The sequence below is a fragment of the Acipenser ruthenus genome, chromosome 5 (genome assembly GCF_902713425.1).
Source record: "Acipenser ruthenus chromosome 5, fAciRut3.2 maternal haplotype, whole genome shotgun sequence".
Lineage (NCBI taxonomy): Eukaryota > Metazoa > Chordata > Actinopteri > Acipenseriformes > Acipenseridae > Acipenser > Acipenser ruthenus.
The window spans coordinates 76280681-76306742 of NC_081193.1; the positions used below are offsets into that span (position 1 = coordinate 76280681).

The 26062-nt window shown below is 37.8% G+C and overlaps 1 protein-coding gene across 3 annotated transcripts in view; it reads left to right on the forward strand.

Moving 5' to 3' along the window:
• Window positions 1-21632, forward strand: part of zfand3 (zinc finger, AN1-type domain 3) — a 74311-nt gene extending 52679 nt beyond the window's left edge. For 2 of the 3 annotated variants that reach the window (XM_059024533.1, XM_034004071.3), the window contains 3 exons: window positions 4303-4368; window positions 14318-14482; window positions 18712-21632. In XM_059024533.1, coding sequence (XP_058880516.1) covers window positions 4303-4368; window positions 14318-14482; window positions 18712-18866 — 386 coding nt within the window. In that variant the 3' untranslated portion in view covers window positions 18867-21632. The remainder of the gene's footprint in view (window positions 1-4302; window positions 4369-14317; window positions 14483-18711) is intronic. The other variant, XM_059024532.1, reaches the window with a different exon arrangement.
• Window positions 21633-26062: the final 4430 nt, after the last annotated feature.

Consider the following 26062-nt stretch of genomic DNA (forward strand, 5'->3'; position numbering starts at 1 on the left):
AGCCATAGAAAGAAATATTGATTTATTTATACAAATACATTGTGCTGCAGCAGCAGGCTTAGCATGGGTCTGTTCAGACCATTTATATTTGTTGCAATACAAGATAGATGATACGATTTAATAATTTTCTAAAAGATTAATAATTTTCTAATCGATTACTCGAATAAATGATCACATGTGCCCATCCCAAGTTATGATAGGACGTGTCATGATTAGTGCTGCATGAAGCGATTTATTAATCTTGTCTATAAATTGATAAAAATAAATTGATTTTATTGCTTTGATTATTCCGGTAATTAAGAAAACATCACTCAACAGCAAGTTTAACAATTTTGTTTTTGGTATATTATGAAACAAAAAATATGCACACAAAACCCGCTCTGGGACTAGTTCTTTTCATCCACAAAGTTGGTTTCTTTGGAGATCTGTATTATACTGTAGAACAGGCTGCATGCAGACTTATTACATGGTGGTCAGGAGGTTAAGCCAGCCCTACTCTGTGCTAATGGAGTTACTACAACTTCTGCCTCTTAAACATGCATATCAACAGATGCTGGGGCAGACATGGTGGAGCCCACATACCCCTGTCTGCGATGTTCAGCCCCTTTTGAAACCAGGAAACCTTTTGTAGAACCAGTACAGTATAAACCTTATGGTGTTGTTTTAAAGTGCAAAGTTACTAGAAAAAGTACACTTTTTGGTTTAGTAATATTAACAAACCTTTTTCCTTTCAGAAAATACAACTATTGTAAATTGAAAAAAACAGGACAAATATTCTAAGTTTTATTTTTTTTATTTATTTATTTATTTTTTTCAAATCAGTAATATTTTTGAGAAACATTGGCATAGCACACATTGCAGGTATCAAAATAACTGCTTATTCAGTTGTGATGAAACTTGTGAAGGACAAGATATGGTGACTTTCTGTAATATATGTAAAAGCTGCACTGGTTTCAGTCGCCCCAGGGGTAAGGCAGCTTGATAAAGGGGTGTCAGTAGGGACTCGGTTGGCAGATTTCAGTTACTGATGTTCCATGAGCAGCAGTCTCGAAAGAGAGACTTGGAGAACAAGCCATGCTACAGAACCACTGCACTTGAAAATAGATGCTGAAACTTTTGTATGTGTGTAATCTTGACAATTCACATACACGATTGCGTGGAGCTTCAGTGTTATAAATGGGGTGCCTGAGAACTTGTGTTCTGCGTTACAGAAAAGGTCATGTCTATTCGGATCCGAGCATGTGGCTGTCAGTGGGCTGTCTGTAGATGATGTCTAAGATGACATAACACACGTTTCCGGAGCACCTTTTAACTGCGCTGGTGACATTGAAAAATGCCACTGTGCAGACAGGTTGTGACAGCTACAGTGCTCATGGTCTTTAAACTGAACAACTGATCTACCTCGCCAGTGTGGCTACTGCCAGTACAACAACAAACTTTTCACTACTGATGCTGCCCAGGAAAGCAGGCTTGTGTGTTTGTGCAAGCCTGCAGGAAAGAAAACACTGTCAACGTAGTTAAATGGTTCAGAGAGCAGCAGTACAACTGGAACTGCAGTTAGAATCAGATCTAAAAGGTTGTTAAGTATTATACAGGGTTCACACATGTCCTGGAAAACCTGGAAAAAGGTCTGTCTTAATTTTCAGGCCTGGAAAAAAATTAATGTCATGGAAAATGATGAGACAATTTATATTAGCAGAATGAGTAAAGTACACACCGGCTAGGGGGCTGTGTACAAGGCTGGTCTAAGCCGTCTGTCTAGTGCTACGTCACAGTTATCGTGATTGTGTTGCTGGATAATTGGCGGGCGGCCAATTGCTAGTACAGTATTGCTGTGAGGGAAATTTCGGTTCATTGGTGTGCGGAAAGATCATTCGATTGTTAAATATGGCAGATAATGTATTCATGTTCTACCAAACGTGATTTTTTTCATTAATCATAATTTGGATTATGTCTAACAACATAGTTGCATTTAATTAAAAGAGCAGATTTAACAGTGTGGTTTTCCCGCCATGGTATTAACTATTGAAAGTTATATTTAACCGTAATGAGTTATTTTGGATTATGTGCTCAATGTTTGGTTAGAAATGTGTACCGCTGTGTTAAAATTAGCAACTGATACTAAGTCTAAGGTTAATCATTTCACTTATTCGTAAACTTTAAAAAAAAATCGTTGTTGCCAAAAGCCTTGTCTTCACTCCAGCATATTTTTTTTTTTACAAAATTAAATCAAATCTAAAAAATGTAACGATTTAAACTTTTAGAAATGTATAAAGTTTGTATATTATCTACAACACAAGAAAAACTTGGTTTGACATTATGCAGTGAATTAATGTTTTTCAAGGTTTAGCATTTAGCTAATTTATGATAAGGGAGATGAAGCTACACCAAAGGCAAGTACAGGTACACTTTAGCATTGATAAAAACAAAATATGTAAAAAAAAGTTCTTCCCCTTCCGTGCCACTACACTCAGTACTTGGAACAGAAGTGAGGTGCTCCAACACGTAGCCTACATATTTGAATTTATAAACCCAATTTATATCAAGTGTTTAAGAAATTTCATTGGTGGTTTTGTGGTACAGCAAAATAAAAAGTGCATTGCTTCATATATGTTATTAAAGTGTTTGACTCGATCACATCAATAGCAGGGAATACAAAACCTGGATCTGCAGCTGTTCTGTGAGCTGCATACAGATTGGACAGAGATATGTAAATACTAGTTTATTAAATACCTTTTCAGAACAGACTGTTAAGTATGCAAGGTATAACAATATTAAAAAAATGTGTTACTTATAGAAAGAACAAAATATGTAGGGAACTATTTTTGTAAATAGATTGTTTGCAGCTAAAATGCTAACAAAGGCAGACCCATGTTCACTCAGAACATGAGGCAGACCTATGTTCACTTACATGTCTACTGTATACATTTATTTTTTTTAATGTCTAAACATCGGCAATTTTGAGGTGGGATGATGTAAATGAACGGTCCGGATAACAATGAACAAGCATATTTTGTAGTGTCTGATTTAGCTACATAACAAGAGTTGACTGTAGTGCTTGTTGTAAAATAGAGACAAAATTAAACATTTAAAAGTTTTTATTTACAGTTTAATGCTAAAGTTTTGATTTTGTATACTGTTTAAAAAAATGACACACATGGTAGTTTTTTGTTGCTGCTGCTGCAGGTGCTGTATGATATTATAGGCTCAATGTGCAGATTTATTTAATAGTATTATAACCCTTCTGCATTAGTGCTTTTTAAAGAAAATCAAAACAGACGTGCATTCTCTGTAAAATGTAGTGTTCTTTAATTTTGTAAGTAATGCATATCATTAAAGTATAGCTAAATTTATAATTTATAAATACCAAACTACTTTGTACTGTACTCTACCTTTTGGCAATTATGTGTACAAGTTTATAATGTTCTATTTTATATTTATCTATCTATCTATCTATCTATCTATCTATCTATCTATCTCTCTATCTATCTAATACATGCACACGCTTTCTGGTTTTCATTTTTATTTTCCATCTTCCCTGTAAAAATGACACCTAATTATCTGACACCTAGTAAACTAATTATCATATGTGTTGCTTTTGAAATTAGTTTAATTTATTTCCTGCTATGTGTAATTCATTAGGTTACACAAAATATGCAATTAACACTTTTTTGTATTGTGATGTGGTTAATTTAAAATAAAAAAAAAAACTGAAAAGGCGTGAGGATGGGGTAGATATAAGGGGTGATGCAAGGCTAAAGTGTCATGGAAAACAGCTGAAAAGTCCTGGAAAATTATTCTTAACCAAGGGTGGGAACCCTGACTGTAGTAGTTTTTGTGTCTCTCTTTAAAGTAGGACAACATTTGAAATGATCAATGTATTTGTGTAAAGACAGGGGATAGAAGACACTACTACACAGAGTGATGAGGCTATGGAATAGGTTACTAGCCGTATTGTTGGTGCTGCATATTTGGGATCCTTTAAGACCCGACTTGACAAAGGTTTTAAGGTTAATTCGTATAATCGCCGCCCTCGTTTAAGGGCTGCAGTCATTTTGATCAATTTAAAATAAACGCCGCGGCACCAAATTGAAGTAATACGGTATATATGACTGTATCAAAAAGACATCATGAAAAGGCAACCGAAGCATAAATGAGAGCCGAAATAAATAACATGCATTAAACTTCACAGAAGAACATTTCTCTCCCTTCTTTAGCAGGCCATATGGGTCTCCTCGCACCCCCCCTGACTCTGTCTCCACGCGCCCCCCTAACTCTGACTCTGTCTCTTCTGTGTTTCAGGTGTTCCCTGCACAGATACAGCCCACGGCACATTAGCAACACCCACAAAACGGCCATGCGAATCAGGTAGGTCTACTGCCAAATGCCCCTTCTAGTCGAGTGAGTGAGCCCTGCTTTTCCTTTTCCCATATCTTCAGAGTGCACTCCTGGTAGAGCCTATGTTAGCTGGCAGTCCTGTGTGAGCACTCCAGATTTGGTTCACCAAAGGTGTTTAACATCATAGCAGTATAAAGTGCCTGCTCTGAATCAAACAGGCAGCCATCCAGTTTCCTCAAACTATCACATTTTGTTCTTCAGGTTTGAGGCTGTTTTTTTAATCTTTCTAATTTGTGTGTTCGGTATTAAAAAAAAAAAAAAAAAAAAAAAAAATTTTAAATAAGTGTTCAACTCTTGTGACAGGTCTGCTGGCAAGCATTGTATTGAATATAGTAAAGTCTGTGCTGGTGTCCTGTATCATACTTAGTTTTACCAAGTCAAAAACTAGGCTCCCTACAGCATTCATTATATTGATGGTCTGTCTTCCCCGCCCCCCTCCCCCCCCCCCGCTACCTTTGACACTTTAAAAGCGCACTCTATTATTATTTTTTTTTTTTTTTTTACTATACTAAAAATATTTTCTGGTTTCTGTCCTAGCTGTTTATATCAGGTTTATTTATGTGATGATTTTCATTCTTGTGCCTGTTCCTCGGTGGCCTGGAAGTTTTATTATTTAATCTTCCCATCTTCACTCCTGTGCTCCCCTGTGAGGTACAGGGAGGCGTTTGCAGTATTTCTGCCGTGGAGCCCAGAGCAGGGTCTGCACTTAATTGATGTTTTTAGGGGAAATAAAACCACTGAATTCTTTAATTAGAGGGTACTTGGCTCCTGCTTTTTCCATTGCTTCTCATTTTTCATTGCTGACATCTCACCCACAGCCCTGCTGCTCTAATGGCTCGCTTTACTGCAGTACAGAGGCAGCCTGTAATGCAGGACTCCATTGCATAGCAGTTTTGATTAGGCTCACACTAAATGCTAGAGGTAGCTTTAGGTGTGCAACGATTCATCATGTATCGATATATTACATTATGTAATGAAACAAGACCAAAAGCACAACATAGCTCATTGTAGATCACCAGCTGGTTCTACAATGAAGAATAACTGTTTTATAGTTGGTATGCAGGCCGACCGAGAGGGCGGGGAGGACGGGGACATTTCCCCGGAGCCCAACGCCCCGAAGGGGGGCCCTGATGAAGGGGGAACTTTTTTTTTTTTTAATATATATAAAATATTTTAAAACAACTAGCCCTGCACAAGACCTTTTGCGTTCCCACCACCACATTAAAAAGAAAAACTCCAGTACTGCACACGAGCCAATGTGCTTCTGTTGTGTAATGATTGTGTATCCAGGCGCTGTCAAACACTTCCTTTCACACAATGATTTGAACTTTTGCATTTCATATTTTACTACATCAAAAAGCTGAAAAAAAGGCATAGCAATTTTATGTATTTTTTTTAAGACTTTTAAAAACTTTAAAAGAACCCTAAAGTTGCACAATATATACCACAGTATGAATTATTCTATTATTAAGATCTGTAATTTGCTCAAAACAACGCGGTGCAGCAGTTTGTTAGAAAAATGGTATCATAGAAAATAAATAAAGTACTTTCTTCAGCTGGTGGTAAACACAATTAGAGAATGATCGGTATTGCTTAAAATACAAATATATTTACCAATACAGACTATAAGTTAAGAGCAGAGATGAGTGGTTTATCTTTGGCACGGGATAAATAAAATAGTGTATAGCAACACCATTAAAATGTAGTTTATGCTAAAAACGTATGTTATTTGATGTTAAGTAAGTTTCCGATTTAATGACTATTACACGTGGAGTTTGTACAAAAAAATATTCATTCACTTAGCTAAAAATAAAAGTTTGAATACTGTAAATAACTTAAACATAACTACTTTGAGAGAGTAAACTATCCTGCTGCAGATTTTAATTGAGATATTGAAACTTCTAGGCGTCGTTGACAGTTTCCTTCAAACCCATTATCAAAATACTGTATCGGCTGAATGATCTTCCTCAGACACTTCTAAGATTGCAAGTATCATTGCTTGGTTTAGAAGCTTTGTTTAGACTACAGTATACTACAAAGTCTGATGAATGTAGTACCATTGGTATGGATACATACACTCCCTATCTCATTACAGTTTTTGTCTTTCATCGATCATTTAAATGACCAATTGATCTTATTATGCATGTATCGTGAGATTTAGTGTATTGTTACATCCCCAGGTAAAATATAATTGAAGTTCACAAGAAAATGGAGCTATGCAATGAAAGTTTGAAATATTTCTGTACAGGGACCAGGATACCTGGTTCTCTAAGAGTTAGAGATACAGACCATCCAACACTCACCTTTTCAGTGGAGGTGGTTTTAACTGCACCAAGGGTTGTAAGACTTTAAGTGTATAAATATAATCATATATAAGTCAAAAATCATCCCTTCATCATCCCAATAGATGTCTCAAGTTGGTTGTGGGCATTATTAGACTACAATCTACAAGGTTAACTAAGAGCAGTAGCAGGATTTGAGTTGGTGGGGATGCAGCTTGTATCAGTAAACATGGGCCGTTCGGAAAGGAGCTATGGCCCCTGTTTTCCACTGTGCTGCAATAATAAGACGTCATTTATTTTATTTAGTAAGGGGAAAAAACATGGGGCTATTATCACTTGTGCAATTGTGCTTGCTTCACACTTTTTTTTAGTGATACCAGATTAAATTACATTTGTTTTCAATATTGCACATGCCTTAAACTGGGTTATTAAACTTAAATGAATGAGCACGTTCAACACGGCTTAATAAAGTCCAGCCCTCTGTGTGTAATCAATTTTTAAAAAGTCAAGCATACGTTAAATGAAAATTATGCAGCCTGGAGCTTGGTTATGCAAACAGACAGGGGAGGCACGATAAACCAACATGAGCTCAAAACTGTGTGTGTATTAACCACTTCAACTCCAGATGTAAAAATGAAACCTCTTCCCAGGTACCAGATTTTGAAAATAATAATAATAATGTTTTCAAACCTGAAATTGCTATAAAATGTAAACATATGATAAATAAAACACAAATAAATTACCTAAACTGTGTTTTTCATTAACCCTTCATGCTCCTGTGTACTACATACCCATGTTCAATATAGAGATAAAAACACATGTTTTTGAACAATGAAAACAAAAAGGCTGCTAATAGCAATAATAATCAGTAAACAGTAATTATCAAATAAAAATCAAACAACATAAAAACGTGTGCCATTATCGACTTGCTCTGTGCTATTTATTGAAATGTTCAATACAACAGAACCCGGGGTTGCCTTCACAACCACTACACATTTTTCTTGTGTCCTTTTGTTTCCATTTTTGTAGCAGACCCTGCACCTTTTTATGGTCTCTGCTTCCCTTGTGTTGGAGGGATAGTCACAAATGTGTGTACAGGGCTGCTTTATTGCCTTGTACCCAGTACTGTATTTTGATAGTATTTCGTCACAGTACTGCCATTTCAAAACAAACAGCTTCCTGTTTGCAGCTGGCTTACCTGTAAAGTAGCTGCATGCTTTTTTGTTTGTACAGTCACAAAGGTAAGTGATTTGACAACTCCCGTTGTCGCTCTCCACGTACGTTGCCATTATTATTATTATTATTATTATTATTATTATTATTTATTTCTTAGCAGACGTCCTTATCCAGGGCGACTTAAAATTGTTACAAGATATCACATTATTTTTACATACAGTTACCCATTTATACAGTTGGGTTTTTATTGGAGCAATCTAGGTAAAGTACCTTGCTCAAGGGTACAGCAGCAGTGTCCCCCACCTGGGATTGAACCCATGACCGGTCAAGAGTCCAGAGCCCTAACCACTACTTCACACTGCTGACCATGTTTAGCTTTTGCTAGAAACTATATAAACTACAACTAAACAAGTAAAACTAATAATAAAACAAAAAATAATAATTTTGAAACACACACTGCCTTAGAGAATGAAACCTGAAACGCTACACTGAGAAACCACTCAGAATAGAATGGGAAACTTGACGTACACACCTACGGCATGGTACTGTAAGTGGGTTTTCATTTGACGTATGTGCGTACGTCATGGTGTTGAAGTGGTTAAAAATGGTGCTGCATTTTGGAATAAAGTCGTTAGTGGGTAGTACCTGTATATGTCTGTGTAGTACTCAACACCCAGATTTCAGAATAATCCAGTATATCTTATTTTGTCGTAAGCATTGCACAGTAGACTGTAGATTGCCGAACATTCAGAAGACCATGAGTATGTGTTTCCTTTTTAATAAAATAAAAATTTTAAAAAAAACATGATTTTATAATAATCATATATGAACAGCTGACCCTGTCTTGTGCATGGCTGTAACTAGCTATGCTGATGCTCATGTTAAAATTCTGATAAAGTACACGACTCCTTAATTTTCTCTGTTGGTTTGCTGTGTAACATAGATTTGGAGGTTGAACAGTAAATGTCAAGCAGTCATATACATACTGCCAGCTATAGCTTGAAACCTAAGTTTGACCTCGGTAGAATGTCAGCTCTGGTTACAACACTGGTCTCGTGGTATACAAGCGTTTCATTTTGCACTTTGCCCACCCAAAGTGCTAACGAGAAGACGCTCTTATGCCATAATATACAGGGATAGCTGTACATATTTCTAAATTTATTAAATGACTGTGCAATCTGCATCTGCTCCTGGGAAAGGATCAGGGAATAGCTGTAGTAAACTAAACCGAGGACCTGGCTACATTTTAAATAAGGCAAAGTTTAAGCTGAGAGCTTGCAGTTAGAACCCTGTATTGTGAGTTTGCTGCACTAGAAGTGAGGAATGGTAGAGGGTGAGTCGGAGAGCAAGTGTCTGTCAGCATGTGCGTGCGTGCGTGTGTGTGTGTGTGTGTGTGTGTGTGTGTGTGTGTGTGTGTACCACTCTTGCAAGGTGCTAGAACTGAGAAACACTTCCAAGATCAAACTGCTAAACTATTATTGAGCAGAGCCTTGCACACACAGATGGTGCTAACATATAAATACATGCATTAAACATGCTGCTTTTCTTTTTAGAGACTAAAAGTACATTGTTACTAAACTCCTGGAGCAGCCTTTGTCTTGTTGACACTGAGGATATTCCAGGGAAACAGCAAATTTTAATCTAGTAAGAATTCAGCGCCTTCTCATTGTCAGACTGGCACACAGCTCCTCAGCATTCACAGGGATTTTACATCATTCTGCTACACACACACACACACATACACACAATACAATTATTTCTTTGTCATTTTGATAGTATTCAGTGTTAATAAAACAAAATGAAAATCCTGCTTACAGATCTTCTTTCACTTGATGATGGGAAAGATTTGATAGCTGTGGGTTATTGTTGTCTTGAATGACATAGTGCTAGAGTAAAAAGATACCCTGTCAAATATTGTCTTGGCCTTAACTCTAACTGTAGTGCAGGTTACAGCAATCCAAGTACAGGTCCTGCTTTTAATGGAATTGATTTTTTATATCTTCTGCTTTTAATAATTCATACCTGACCTCCTGTGTAAGTTAAGGTGACCAGATGTCCCGTTTTGGACGGGACAGTCCCACTTTTGGAACACTGGTCCCAGTGTCCCCAGAACCTTTCTTGGGACGCTCATTTTGTCCCATTTTTTCCCTGGAGCAATCGTCTCGCTGGTAACAGAAATTACAGAATATTGTATTTTCATGCAGGCTACTGTGTTTCTACCATATCTAATGTATTACAGTACAACACTTGATGTGACTAAAGAAGGTTGAATGACCAGTAGCATTAAAAAGCTGCTGTACAGCGCCGTGCAAATCTAGAATTACTGAACAGTCAACGTTCATATTTGCAACCAATCACAGAGAATTGTGGGTGGGTTTATCCACTGACTGCTGCTGAAACGAACTGGTGGCTATCCTCGTCTGAATCCTCACTTTCGCTGTGTGAAGAGGTTAGACTACTGTAGTCTAACAATAACAGCTCATATAGGTACTATTGTATTGTGTTGGAATTATTCTCTTCATCCATGATATTTGTATATCTGTGTGCTTCATGTGTAGCTGTAGGCGTCAATTGCGGAAATCAGTGCTGTCATGTCACATTACCTTGATGTACAACATAGTGCACTGAAGCTTGTTGTGGTTTGAACATGTTGTGCATTAAAATAGCCCATCACAACAATAGGAGGGGCTGTAAAATGTGACAAGTATTTGGAAACATTTTCTATTGAAGTACGTCTATTTATGTTATGTTGTTTTTAGCAATAATGAAATACAATAGTTTCAGGTCTCCTGGTGCCAACTTAATTTCTTTAAAAAAATATTTACATTGATAGTTGAGTTGGAGAGACCAGGGATAGTTGTAACTTTCTTTACCTTTCTCTTCATTATGCACTGATGGTTTGAGCTAGTTTGACCAGACTTTGATAAAAACAACTTACGTCTGTCCTCTACCAATCCCCATAGTTATCCTCCTTTAAGCGCTGATATACATATGGCAAGAGGGCTTGAAGTTTAAGGTGTCCAATGTTACAATTGACCCCATGGCCAGGGTCAGTTGTAACATTCTGTGAAGAATAATTAAATAAATAACAACACATTTCATTTAACTCAAGAGTTGAATGTTTTATTGAATAAGGTCAATTTTCATTGAAGCAAATATGTTTGTTTTTATTTAACTCAAAAACGGAATATCTTTATTGAAAAATAAAAACGGTCACATAAGGGAATTTTGTCCTACTTTTAAAACTTTAACATCCCTAAAATTATAGGCCTTATCAAGCAAGAATATGTCACCGAGTCACAATTGTGATATATGAACATTTTGTTTCATTCAGTGCAAGATTCAGGTGCCCAAATGTAGTTTAGCTAATGGTGTATGGGGTCAATTGTAACACGTGTTACAACTGGCCCCAACCCAGGGAGCCATTACCAAACCTGTTCCAGCAAGAAACAATAAAGCTAAGAGCAATCAATTGTGTCAATTATAAGTACAGAGATCAGGGATGAGAATGCTAAAAGCCTAGATCCATAAACTGGATAACACAGGTATATATCACAAAAAGAAAATTAGGGAAAAAACGTACTCTACTAGGTCAAAAATCGATTATTGTAGATAAAAACTCAGGGCTTTGGCACAGACAGCTCCTCATCCACAGGCAGACAGAGACTTGAACTGAGCATGTGCGAGTGAGTGATGGCACTCTAGCTTGTTTCTGATTGGAGAAATTCAAGGTGTTGCAACCATCCTGTCCGCGGTTTCCCCTACTGTATTATTATTATTATTATTATTATTATTATTATTATTATTATTTATTTCTTAGCAGACGCCCTTATCCAGGACGACTTACAATCGTAAGCAAATACATTTCAAGTGTTACAATACAAGTAATACAATAAGAGCAAGAAAACAATAACTGTATATGATACAAATAGTTTAAAACAATTGCATAAAAAGAAGCAGCCTGAGAGGCATCACTTTTAAATTTGGTGACCCCTTATTTATATTTGTGTTAAATGTATTATAGAAGTATATTTTATAGTGCAAAGTTTAAGAAGAAAAGAGCCAATGGAGTACTCATATTTGATTAATGTTATCTGTTGCATAGGTGTGATAACTCTAAGGTATCTATCAAAGTATTTTACTTTCACAGCTTTTCGTTTTAATAGAAGAAAAACAACAAGAGAGGCAGATGTCAGGCCTTGAATTACTGGGGATCCCTTTAAGTTTCTCCAAATTTTGTTTTATTTCCAAATTTCCTTTTTAACATGTTTTATTATATCTATTGTGGGAAAACTATAAAATAAATAAATAATCATTTGCACACGCTTTATTTTTGTGACCTTTTTAGAGGTGTGTGGTTTTTTTTCTCGTTGAACTGTTGACTTAATTGAGACCGTAGGTGCCTAACCAGTGGGGCACAGGGGAGGCAAACTATTTTGCACCGCTACTTTTTTTTGCTCATTGTATAGACATTCTTATTCTATGTTTTACTATGATTTTACCTTTTAAAAGATTTAAAATGTAATAAAAAAGTCATTCAGAAGACACCAGATGTCCAACATTGATAAAAGAAAAAAAAAGCACACCCTACATGAACATTGGCTTGACCCATAGTCCGCAATGCACTATTTAAGTTCAACACCAACTCTAAATAAAATGTTGTTACTGTTATTAAGCACTAGTAATAATCTGAAGCAGTGGTATTTCAAAATACCAGAAGCCTGTTTTTACTTTAGTGAAGTAGGCTAGAATGTGTGTTTTTTTTTGGGGGGGGGGGGTTGTGTTTTTTTTTAAATTAAGTACTTTTGAAGCTTGTTGTGATGACTCATTCAATCAAACCAAGTAAGAATTTGCTTACATCGTTTAAGATGTTTTTCAAGTCAAGTAAGCTTATTTGTGTATCAAAAACAGCAATAGTCGCAGTCCTTCTTTCGCAGCCAGCGTCATCTTTAAAAGCATGTACCTGAAATTGTAAGGTAATTAAAGTATTTTTGCTTATATTACTCTCCCCGTCGTTCTGCGCACTGTCAGCCCTTGTTAAAGATAAAAAAAACAATGTACCCGATCCAAATCAAGTGCAAAACTTGTCCCAGTATTTAAAGTTAACAATAATTATTTTAAAACTAGGAAGAGATGACTAGCAGCAGTTACATTGTTGTTTTAAGTTATATTATTATGGGCAAACTTTTGTCCTAACATAATGGACCATATTTAGAAGCAAGCACAAAGGCAGAGACACAATTTCTTAGAGGAATATGACCATTTTAATGGTATAAAACAAACAACTCTTGACTGTTTGAAATTGTTTTATTCAGCAGAATGAAGTCCATTTTTTATATAGTAAACCAGTGCTTCTGACATGGCAAGTATTTTCAGCTGCCTTAATTAGGGAATACTTGCCTGCAAAACAACAGTGCTGTACTTGCTTTTCTTTGTTTGTTTAACACTTTCTTTTAATAAACTACACGTGGAAATTCTAGGTGCAGCACTGTGCAGAGATGCCATTGGTACTGGTTTTGCCATTTGGTGCAACTTGCATGCATTTGTAATTAAAACATGCTCAGTAAGTACATATTGAACATTTTATGCTGAAACACCTGCCCAATTTTGTCGGCTTTCAATTACTAAAACCGTGACTTCACAACAGCAAGGTTTGCTTGGTTTCTTAGAGCTTCTTAATTGTAAAATCATAATAATAATAATAAATGCGCCTCTCTGGATTCGGCAGTTAGTCCTTTCGTTTGCCCCCCACCTTTTAACAAAGTTTAGGCGCCTATGCTTGAGACACAAAATTATTGGACTATTGCTTCTGACATTTGATTAAAACACTGAATTGTTGTACTGCTTTTGGAATGAAAAAAGTGAGTATAATTTAGATGTATTTTATTATACAGTTAAATAAACTATTGATGCAAAAGCTTTATTTTTATTTATATTTTAAGTAGAGATTGTATATTATATTTGCAGCTGAGGTTTTATGAAATGAATACTTGAAATGGGCATACATGCGAGTAACATTTCAAAAACAGTGTTTGTTAACTAGCCTCATCTGTGATTTATCAGGTTGATACATCTGGTAAAATGACAAGTTGTAAGAAGCAATTTCTGAATTTATTTTTCTACAAAGTTAAATTCAGATTAGCTTCTGAAAGTGGTCTAAAATGGCACAGAATGCACCTGAGAGCTTGTACAACCCCAGAGCTTTGGGGGGCCTAGGTGGCCCCCATACCAGTGGCCAAATATTGGTTTTGACCCAGGAGTTTGTCAAAATGCTCATTGGTCACTTTCACCTGTGAAATCTCTCTGAATCACTAATCTGCTTTTAACAGTGTCCTGAAATATCTGATGAACAGGCAGGTTCTCTGTGCCAGATGCAATGTCACCTTATGTAACCTCATGTATTTGGATTGAATAAGTGGTTCTGAATGGATTGCACTCATCTGCTGTGTTTCCGGTGGCAGGGTCCGTGTCCGAGGGCGAGGAGTCACCAGGGAAACGGGCGCGGCTGCAGGATGACGTTGCTGAAGAAAGCCGTGGAGGCACCAAGCAGAGGAGTCGCCGACGCTGCTACCGCTGCCAAACCAAACTGGAGCTGGTGCAGCAAGAGCTGGGCTCCTGCCGCTGCGGTGAGTCCGGGGGGGAAAGAGAGAGATGACACTGACAGAGAGCTGTGTGTGTGTGTGTGTGAGATACACTGCACCAAAACTACGTGTGAGAGATGACACTGAACTGTGTGAGAGAGACACTGCACCAAAACTGCATGTGAGAGAGATGACACTGAACTGTGAGAGAGACTGCAGCAAAACTGCGTGCGAGAGAGATGACACTGAACTGTGTGAGAGATACTGCAGCAAAACTGCGTGTGCAAAGATGCCATTTTACTTTTTCTGCACTGCAAATAGTGGTGACGATCTGCAATACCATGTGCGATCTTCTGACCAGAAGGCTAGTGGGAACGACTTGGCCTCCAAATGACTGGATTAAAAATGTACTCATGTCTAAGGAGTCTTATGTGCGTCTGTCATTTACTGAAACCTTTCCGAGAGTGCCAAAACACACAGATGAGACGTTCGTTATTAGTGGAAAAACGAGTTGTGGCTGCAGTGTGGCGTCTGGGGACACACATTTGTCCCATATTGTTTTATTTAAGTTATAAAACCAAAAATACATTTTTTTTTTCTTTCTTCCAACAGAGAATATTATACAACTGTACTTTGATTAAATAAAAAAAAGTATGTTATATGTATGCACTATTTACTATTGTTATGAATTTACTATTCATCAATATTACAAAATCAACTTGGCTCATCAGGCACCTATATTTTTTTTTCACCATGTTTAACAGACGGAAATGTCTGATAAACGATGACATCATTACTTGCGCAGAAATCCACCGAGCAACTACTACGATTGTTTTAGTGCAGTTTTAATTAGTGCAGAGACAAATATCAGAATATTCGAATGAGTAGTTTTTGACATGTATTCGGATACAAAATCAGATGTTTGTGTTCGCTAGAAATGACAAAAATACCTTGCACTTATTTACCGTCTCACCAGAATTTACAGGACAGTTTCATAAAATGGCAAATGAAAAAGAGCTCTGTGTGATATGCGAGATTTAATATATATTTAAACAAAAAAAACACAGAATCAACACAGCAGCTCTCGAGCCTCTATTTAAAAGTTTTAGACAGCAAAAAGTAAACAAAACAGATTATGCGCGCGCACAAATAGTGATTTCTGTGGAATGCCATCTGGGACAAAAATGCATTGTGCTGCTTTAGTGCGAGCCAGAATCTCATGGGAAAGAAAAAAAGCAAGCATGTCATTCTGAAATGCCACGCTTAAACAGTACACAACTTTCTGAAAATGTTGTGTAGTGTTTTTTTTTTTATGTAGACTGTGTGTGTGTGTGTGTGTCTATATATATATATATATATATATATATATATATATATATATATATATATATATATAATATATATATATATATATATATAATATATATATTTAAAATTTGGAATGTAATAATCAAGAACCAAAACAGTGCGTTTTTTCACCATTTCCACACTGTTTTATTTGAAGTGTTTAAAGTTAAATTTCAGTTTTCATTTGCTTGTTCAGTTACAAAAAGGTACAAGTAAACCTCATGATATTAATTTATGAAAACATGTCGATGGCCATTGTTTACTGTGAAGAAATGTCAAGGAATGAAAAAAAAATACAAATAAAATGCATTGTCAACTTTATGTACTATTTATTCCGGGACTAAACAAAAGAATGTTTAACTTGAGCTTTTATTTGGCATCCTTTATTTTGTAGTTAATTCACTGGGGTAAAGTAAGTCCTACACAACTTATTCTTTACTCCTGGGATATTTCTCTATTTTAATGTTTTACATATTGTAAGGTCTTGCTGTAAAATAAAGGCACACACACAGGGACCACGGCCACGCCCCCTGACCCTGCTGCTATGCTGTCTCTGCCTGCATTCAGAGCAATGTAATGGCTTTTATTACTTTTTGGAAAAACGAATGAATATTTAAATTGAGTGAATATCCGATAAAAAAGTGTGAAAGTCCTGTGTTCGTCCCAGCACTAGTTTTAATACACACACACACACACACACACACACAGTTGTTGTGCATTAAGTAACCAAACTGAATTAATAACAGAACTCGCTACTTGTTCCGAACAGGATTAACTAGTGCGGTTGTCGCTGCCTTTTGCAACCAAACTGTGTGTGTACTTGAACTGTATTAAGAGCAAAAGGTGAACTCGCAACTGCATTTAGGCTGTGTGTGTGTGTATGAGGCCTGAGAGACCACAGCAAAACTGTGCATCGGAGAAGAGAATACGTGGAATGATCTCATGGCTGATTTTATGCTGTGATATTAAAACTTTTTAAATGCTCATACCTCAAAACAGATTATTTCTACTAGCTGCAAGCCAGTTATTTGACCTGTGTTAACGCTTCCTGTTGGTTTTTTGTGGTGTCTGTGTGTGACAAGCAGGCTGTAGTGGTGACGATGAAACACACAGTACTGCAAGGTGAAATGTTTATTGCGCGGTTTAATAAGAACAAATTAAAACAAAAACAGCACACGGCACTTGAGGCCAAAATAAATAGACAAGCAAAATGGATTAACACTAGACAAACAAACATGGTGAGTCAAAATAAACAAGTATCGTGCTGGTCCTACCAGCACGCAATAGCAATTGTTATGAATTATTTATAATTACTTTCTCCTTCTCCACACCCGTTCTCCACTCACCAAACACACAACCCTGAGTGAGTAAAACGTGCATCTGTTGTGCCGGGATTCAATTACTAATTAATTATTCACTTGAATCCCAGCACGTGAACTAATTTGTGCAATCCCATGCTCACATACAAATACCCCTTTTAATCTGCACGTGAAGTGATTGTGCCATCCTCGTGTATAAATACAATTATATATTTTAAATCACTCGTGTTACACAGAGCCATTTATATCCCGTGCATCAATACCTATACACCAACATTAACACACCACACGCAACATTAAACACAAAATACACACGGGCGGGGAACACTGCCACACTGTGACATGGACTGCAGGGGACCCACCTAATCGCTGTTCCAATGTGAGTGAATGAAGTGACTGAGTGGCTCAGCACGTTCGGAGGATTTATAAAACCTGTGTGCACCCAGAAGAGGGAACACAGGAACCTGTGAGGAATGTCACTGACGATGATGACAGAAAAAAAAACCTAAGGAAAGGGCATTGAACAGAGAAGTGGCAGAAACAGATTCATAGCACAGGCAGCTCAAATCGAATAACTCCAGTACACCCCATCAACCAGTTAATTACAGTAGCGACTGATCAAGCTAGAAGATTAGTTAATATAGAAGAAATTAATATAGCTGCTACATCTCTGGTCGTGATTTTTACTTTTCTTGTTGTCCGTGTATGGTTAGATGTGAGGCGCAGGGTTGACTCATGCCTGTGTTGTAAAGGGATTTTGTTACACGGTGGTAAGGGTATGGAATTATCTAGGGGTTATCTAACTAAGCTGATGTGAAACCACTGGGATGCTCAAAGACCCGACCTGACAAAGTTTTGAGCTCAATCAGCTACTGTATTAGCTCTATTGCAGTCAGTTTTAATGCATGTGGAGTTCTGTTATCATTAGACTTTCATTTTTGACAGGCAGTTAAGTGTGATCGCTTTTAATTAAACCTTGTGCGCGTGTCACTTGCAGCTTATAATCAGCGCTCATTAAAGTTGTGAATATTATCTGCATTATTTATTCAATTTGGAGGTATAATTAGTATTTATCAGTCTAATGTGTAATCAGTGTTGAGCAAGAGTTGTTAAATGTTAATTGAGCACAGAAAACATTCCGCAAGAGATCATGTTTAAAAGCTCAAAACACTGATTTATTTTTGAAAGACCGCTGTAAGAATATTTCCTCAATTAAAGTCGAGAGTGTGTTCAGTTCATAACACAATCGATCAAGAGCCCCCCCCCAAGCTGATGTCTCCTCAGTGTTTTATTTGCTTTTCTGTCTCTTTCCACATCCCCAGCCAGAGAATGACCTCCCCTGCAACACCTATTGATGTCTCTTCTTGACTGGGGTTCACTTTGGGGAAATAAACAGGTTTCAATGGGTCTGCGTGTGATTAAAAAAAAATAAAAAAAATCCTGATTTAGTTTGCAGTGCCAGTGGTATATTAATATATTTTTTTGTATTCAGAAGTTACTGTAAGCATTTTGGTGCAGTATTCTGCAGTGTCATTCCCCATTTTGCTGTGCCAAAAGGGATGCCTTGTTTTTGCTCCAGAAAGGCTAACCATCTCTCCACCTCTGCAGGATACGTGTTCTGCATGCTGCATCGTCTCCCGGAGCAGCACGACTGCCTGTTTGATCACCTGGGCCGTGGCCGAGAGGAGGCTATCCTGAAGATGGTGAAGCTGGACCGCAAGGTGGGGCGGTCGTGCCAGCGCATTGGGGAGGAGTGCTCCTGAGTTTGTTTGTTTGTTTGTTTGTTTGTTTGTTTGTTTGTTTATTTCTGTGTCTCTCTCTCTCTCTCTCTCTCTCTCGTTCTCTCTCTCTCTCTCTCTCTCTCTCTCTCGTTCTCTCTCTCTCGTTCTCTCTCGTTCTCTCTCGTTCTCTCTCTCTCTCGTTCTCTCTCTCTCTCTCTCTCTCTCTCTCTCTCTCTCTCTCTTTCTCTCTCTCTCTCTCTCTCTCTCTCTCTCCCCCCCCCAAAAACACGTGCACAAGCCTTATCCAGAAACGCCCAACCCTCGACCTCCCTCTCTCTTACCTGAGCTAGCCAATACACAGACCTTGCGCATTGGACTTTAGCCATTGATTGTATTTCAGATTAGGGGTGTAACGATATACTAATGTCACAATACATGGAATGTAAAACACACTTCTGCATTCGAGAACCATTTGGTGAACTAAAATGAGCTATGTTGTGCTTTTGGTCTTGTATCACAATACAAATGATACATACCTCCCATTACGAAGCTGTACGGTATGTCATGTAAATACAGTATCAGGATTCATCAATACACAATGAATTGTTACACCCCTACTTAAGATCCATATATTGTACTTTTTAGGATTGTGTGAAACATGATCCTGATATGCTTTTTGGCTGGTCAGTTGATTACTGAGTGTCCAGTTTTTTCTTTTCTCCCGAGAGCCTAAATCTATCCCTGCACTGCTTTCCAGTGCACAGAATACAAGTCGTCTGCAGGCAATGTCTAAAATTCAGCTCTGTGGTAAATATTCTGCTTGCTTCAGACTTCTATTTTATAGAATCTGGAGGTAATGAAAACCTGGCCTGTCCAACACAATGCTGTAGCACGCCTGTTGCTGTTCTCCAGTATTGCAGAGGGTAGCAATGCCTGTTCATGGGGGCCAATCCATTCCATGTTCATTGATGTAATATAAAGTAGTATAGGACCTGGTCAGATTTAATTGGTTGATCTTAATAATTAAGTGCATGATTGGGACAGACTAGGCAGTTTTTATCTGAGGAACTTGTAGGTAGTGTTTGGAGCTGGGGGCAGGGAGGCAGTGTGCCCTAGTATAGTACTTGGAAGCAGTGGTCAGAATTGCCAGTCTGGCAGGCCATGTAACTTTGGGGTTTAAGAGCTGACACACTGGAAGGTACGTGGATCTTACTGGTTGTAATTCATGGACAGGGAGACAGCATTTTGAAGTCCTGACTCTTACAGTTAGTATTTTAAACTGTGAAGGAAAATGAGAATGTTAACATGAAGAAGAATCCCGGTAATCTATAAAGTCAAGGTACTGCTAAGCTTTTTCTTATCACTGCACTCTGGTATATTGTACATGCAGGCCTTGCTCAATAGAAGCAGTTAAGGGGTCAGGAATCACAGGTAGTGCTGGCTGGTCTAAAAGCATCAGAATCTCATTGACAAACACACACACATACCCCTGCACATCCAGAATACCAATGATGTCTCCTATTGGCTAGTTCCAGGTACCTTGGGTTACAAATACAATGAGAACAAATAAGGCTTCTTCTGGTGACCACAGTTGAACTTGGACAGACAGACATCATACTCCAGGACTGGCAATGTCTTTATTTGTGTGTGTGTTGTGTTGGGGGGGGGGGGGCTAAGGGGACTCCAAGTGCTTCCTGGGGCTCACCCCTGCTGGTTTGTTAGAAACTGCAACATCAAACCAAACTATTAAAGTATCTTTAGTCACATATTTTAGAAGCATATATCTCCAAATCACAGAATAGTGACCTCCTCCTTTTACATTTGTGCTCTTCAATTGATTATTATTATTATTATTATTATTATTATTATTATTATTATTATTATTATTATGTCTACAATAGAGGCCAGTGTTGTGGGAAATTAAAACACGGGTAATTGTGGATTTGGAAAATCTTTTTGAAATACAATATGAATGAGAAAATAAACATACATTTCAGCTAAAAATTTTAAATAGTGATTTATGTTTGAAACATTTCCAGAAACACAGGCCCCTAGTTAGAACTCAACATGCAAAATTGCTGTGCCTCGGGGTATGCAGCCCTCACTGGTTAGATTGAGCGGAGAGCACTATGAGGGACGCTGCAGCTGCTTGCTCTCCTCCCTTGCCTGCCCTCTCCTTCCAACTCCCTCTCACCCTTTCACTCTGCACCTATCCACCCTTCTCCTTTGCCCTTGCCTGCCTTCTCCTTCCACATCTCCACCCTTTTCCCTCCCCTACCCTAGCCCTTTCACGGTTACTAAACGGTAAGGAAAAGGTATTATCATGGCTTCATATTGCTCTCTCTCGCTCTGTGTCCCGTCCGTCCACCCCCCCCCCCCTTTTTAAATCACAGCAAAAACACCCATCAGCAGTCTCTACCAGCGTGGAGGACTTGAGGTTTTGCAGATTGATGTGTATCATCGCTGTTTGATTTTGGGACATCTACTCTTATTAAAATGGCTGGAGGTTAAGGGGGGGGGGGGGGGGGGTATAAATTGTTTTATTTACCTTTACTTCTAAAGGGATTTTAACTTTATGGTACCACCTGGTGGCGAAGGCTTGTAGGTTTCTTGTTGGTTAGCTGAGATACTGTTGGCTGCTTCTCCATCCCTGTCCCAGAGCATGAACCAGTGGGGGCTAAGGGGGAGGAGAGGGTGCATTAATGTCATGGGTGCATTTATTGTAAAAGATTTGTTCTCTATCTGGTTTAAAGTGAAGAAAAAGAAAAGAAAAATCTTGTATCTTAAATAAAACCTTATTTAACTGTTTTTTGTGTTTTCAGTTTTACTTACACACCTAGCATAGAGCTTAATTTTTTGTTAAACATTGTTAAAAAAAAATAAATAAATAAAAAAATTTGAAGATATCAATAGAAATATGTAACTTCTTTTTTTCCCTACTGCTGAAAAGAATAAAACCAATTAGATGAAAATTTAATCTGACTTCTGTTTTTATTTCTGCTTGAAGTGGGTCAACTGGAAAGCATTCTATATTGGCGCTATTGGCCATCCTGTCTCTGTGTGTGTGGGGAGGGGGGAAGGAATATAAGGCAGGAAGAAGCAACACTGAATGCAGGAAATAAGATACATTTCTGGTTTTACTTTTGAGTTTTTAATAAGACACACCTGAGCTAGTTAAGCTCATATTAAAACATCGAATGGGTGACTTATTTTATATAAACCTGAAATGTTTAGATTAGTTTACCAGGCGATATATCTACTAAAACAGGACATACCGAGTTTAATAATATAGACCAGTTTGACCATTGTTAGTAATTGTCAAATTGTATTATAATATACATGTATTGGCACGTTTGGATTGCCTGTATGTAATTGTTAATTGTATAGCTGTTCTAATTGTTCGTTCTGTATTTGGTTGTGCATTTCAAATGTGTGAGTGATCTGCTGCCCTGGCTGTAAATTGTATTAGAACTTTATGGTAGCGCTTTGCTTTGTGATGGCTGTGGTGCTGCTATAAATTGGATTTCATCCAGGCCCCTCTCTGCCTTTTGATCTGTCCGGGACTCGCCTCTATATAATTAGGTGATGTGGGCAGCAGTGTGGAGTACTGGTTAGGGCTCTGGGCTCTTAACCGGAGGGTTGTGGGTTCATTCCCAGGTGGAGGACACTACTGCTGTACCCTTGAGCAAGTTACTTTACATAGATTGCTCCAGTTAAAACCCAATTGTATAAATGGGTAATTGTATGTAAAAATAATGTGATATCTTGTAACAATTGTAAGTTGCCCTGGATAAGGGCGTCTGCTAAGAAATTAATAATAATAATAGTAATAATAATAATAATAATAATAATTAATGCATCTCCTAGGTTTGTGTGATAGCCCTGCCAGAACTACCCAACTGTTCAGAACAGCACCGATGCGCTCGCAGGATTGCTGTTGCACTTCATGTGCTCTGCCCTGGAATTTGAGCCAGTGAAAGAAAGCACTTGAAACCACAAATGCTAAAGTCTCTCTAATCCCACCTAGGACAATGGATTTCAACAGCGAGGTACAAAGTGCTTTTTAAAGCTGCATATCCACAGTTTTCTTGCACATTGGTTCATTAAAAGCAGGGCTGGTGAAAGCGGTGCTATGAAACGATTGCATGACTGGTATTGCGGCACTACATGCAATCGAGCAGCCAGTCATTAGGACTGTATTGAGTCAGTGAGTTGGCTTACAACGTTTTTAGCATCTAATCAAAGCACATATTTCATTTAGTAATGCTGAGTACCTGCGCCACTACAATGTTTGACCGATTTTAAATGCTGGGTGTATTTGAAACGGCCATGATGTTCTCTGCCTATTCTTAAATTATATATGTATTGTTTACTTGAGCTGACCTGCTTTTCCTATGTAATCCTCTTCATGATATTGCCACATCGTATTGCAGGTTAACTGCAGTGACCTATTTTCTGGTTCCTTGGTTTAACAGGTTACAGATTATCTTGTCACTCTCTCCTCCTTTTAATGGGAGCTTGTGAACAGCTCAATGGAATGGAAGGTATGTTTTACAAATGCTGGCCCAGAACATTGGGCAGTTGAGTTGACGGAGAGTTGGTGCAGTGCTTTGCCATGTGTGTTCCTGTTGGTTCTCTGGAAGAACAAGCAGCTTAGTTGCCTGTCTGCCTGTTGAAGCCTCCTGCTCTGTGCTGCAGATAGGGTTCAAATAACACTGATAAAGTTTATTTTCGTATTTCTAAAATGTAACACTTTTGGGTTTTAGTAATTATGGAGGCTTGTGACAGAGAAAGAATGAGTCTTGGTTATAAATCCCCCTCCCAACCTGTGAGGGTGCTGTGTAAAGGGAACAGAGTGCCCAGGACTGGATGGTCTGACAATTAATTCCAGGGAAAGGTGGAAGTCAGCCATCTAGAAAGGGGGTGGAGCTACGGTACACCAAGTCATCACCCCAGAAGGGGGCATGGCTAAGCAATCTGTTCCTTTATTATGGTTGCGAGCAAACCAGTAAAGCAGAACTATAATTGCACCGTGAGTGTTTAGTGTTTGTTTTGTCATGTCTAATTATACTTGTTTGTTTATTAGACAGCTAACACATACCGGGAGCTGTTGCTTAAGGCCAGCACCAATCCGAACAACACTTCAGAACTGTACACAAATAAATTGTATTTCACCACTTGCCCGTTAGCACTGCTTAACATTGCTGTGTATTGCCTAGGAGTATTCTTTGCAGTCGCCAGACCGGGATTACAAAAATAAACGTCTGTTTGGATCGTGAACTTTTCGTAATCACATCACCTCTACACCTGCGCACTGCAAACCACTTTGCCACAAGGCTTCATTAAATGCTATAGAAAGGGACTGGGCCAACAGATGACACAAGGCAATAGAGTGACTGAAAACCTGTGTAAATGTTTTAAATCAAAATTATTGTTCATTGAAGCTGTGATGTATTTTTGTAGTACAGTAATTGGTTGTAATTACAAAAATAGTTTTTATACACAGAAAAAATCTATCAGTGTTTTGATTAATGGGGTTTTTATTTTAAAATACAACTTGAAAACAAAAACCTGAATTTTATTATAAAAATAATCCCAATGCTCTGTAATGCAGACCACTCAGGATAATATCCAGTGTCTCTGTCAACTGTCTCCTGCTTTAAAGTGTGAACCATCCTTGGTCTATTAGACTCATTTCTAATTATCTCATGAAGTTATTCAATGAATTTTATATTGGCCACAAGTTTCTAATGTGTTCCAACAGATTTCCATTGGATTACATTTTTTAAAAGCACAATTGCTGCCACTCAGAGACCGGATGCCACGTGATGTATTTTGTAGGGCGACACTGCACACCAGACGTGACTGGTGAAATGTTGCTTGTAACTATTTTTGATGATAAACTGTATTGCATTGCACTTAAAGCACATAAGTAGATTTGATTTATATATATATATATATATATATATATTATATTTAAATATTCAAGCACTTGATGTGAAGACACAGCTATATAATAAAACTAATAACTTAAAAGAAAATGTGATGTTTCCTATTTGTAAACACAAAAGTGATCACTTGTACAGACACGTACCACTACCCTCCACTTATCTGAATTTACATACAGTACCAGGCATCTTCACCACCCAGCAGATTCAATGTATATTTCAATCCACCTCCAGTGACAATGCACTCCCTCATGTTCTCCTTCAGCATTCTGTAATTTTGTAATCCACTTAATCAACCACAATCATAGTACAAAAAAAGAAACTTAATACAAACTAATGTCCTTGTAATTAACAGCCTTTGTCATTAAATGAAATTATTCTGGCATTTCATTATTATTTAACTTCATTTTTAGATTCTGTTAATCCCTGGTAGAACACATACCTTGGTTGAGACCCCAATCTGTGACACATTTGCTAACGTAGGATTTAATGTCTCCACTGTCCCCTGTTATGTTGCCTGGGGTGTGAAAGGTTCTTATCAGAAGTTTGAGCTCTATTATTTTTGTTTCATCACATCTAGTGTGTAGCAGTCTAATCCTGTATTTTAATAATAATGAAGTATTATAAAAAGAATTAGGAATATCTGCCTTTGTTAAAGTGATTGTACTACACCTGCTGTATGATTTCATTTGTTAAATAGGTCTTGATGTACACTTTTGAAGAAACATACATTTTTATTATAAAGCATGATGTCTGTTACTATAGTTATTTACATAAATCTCTCTTTACAAGCCATGCTTTCAGTTAGACTTGTGCCTGGAAGGTGACATTTTCCGCACCCCTTCAACAGTTTCTTTATTGCTTCCCCAATTGACTGACATTCTTTCAACCAGTCACATGCTTCGAGCCATAAGAAGTGGAACAGGAAGTGCATCCTGTTTTTTTTTATTTATTTTTTATTAATATATTTAGAATCTGCAATTATGTTTTTATTTGGAATGCCAATTATTATTATTTTTCTCCTTCAATGCAGCGATTCCCCACAACGCTCAGTGACCCGAGGCTCAGTGGGCGTCCTCCGATCCCACAAGCCAATCAGCATCTTTTTATATCCAGGAACTCGACAGCGGATGTCTGCAGGCTACCGGCCTCTAGAGGACAAAGACCAGCCCAGCAAATCTGTGGCCCCAAGCTCACTCAGCACCTGGCCTGTAGGGGTTACTGCAGAGCGGTGTGAGAAACAGTCTAAGCCGGATCCCACCTATATTATATTTGAACATCACTAGAAGT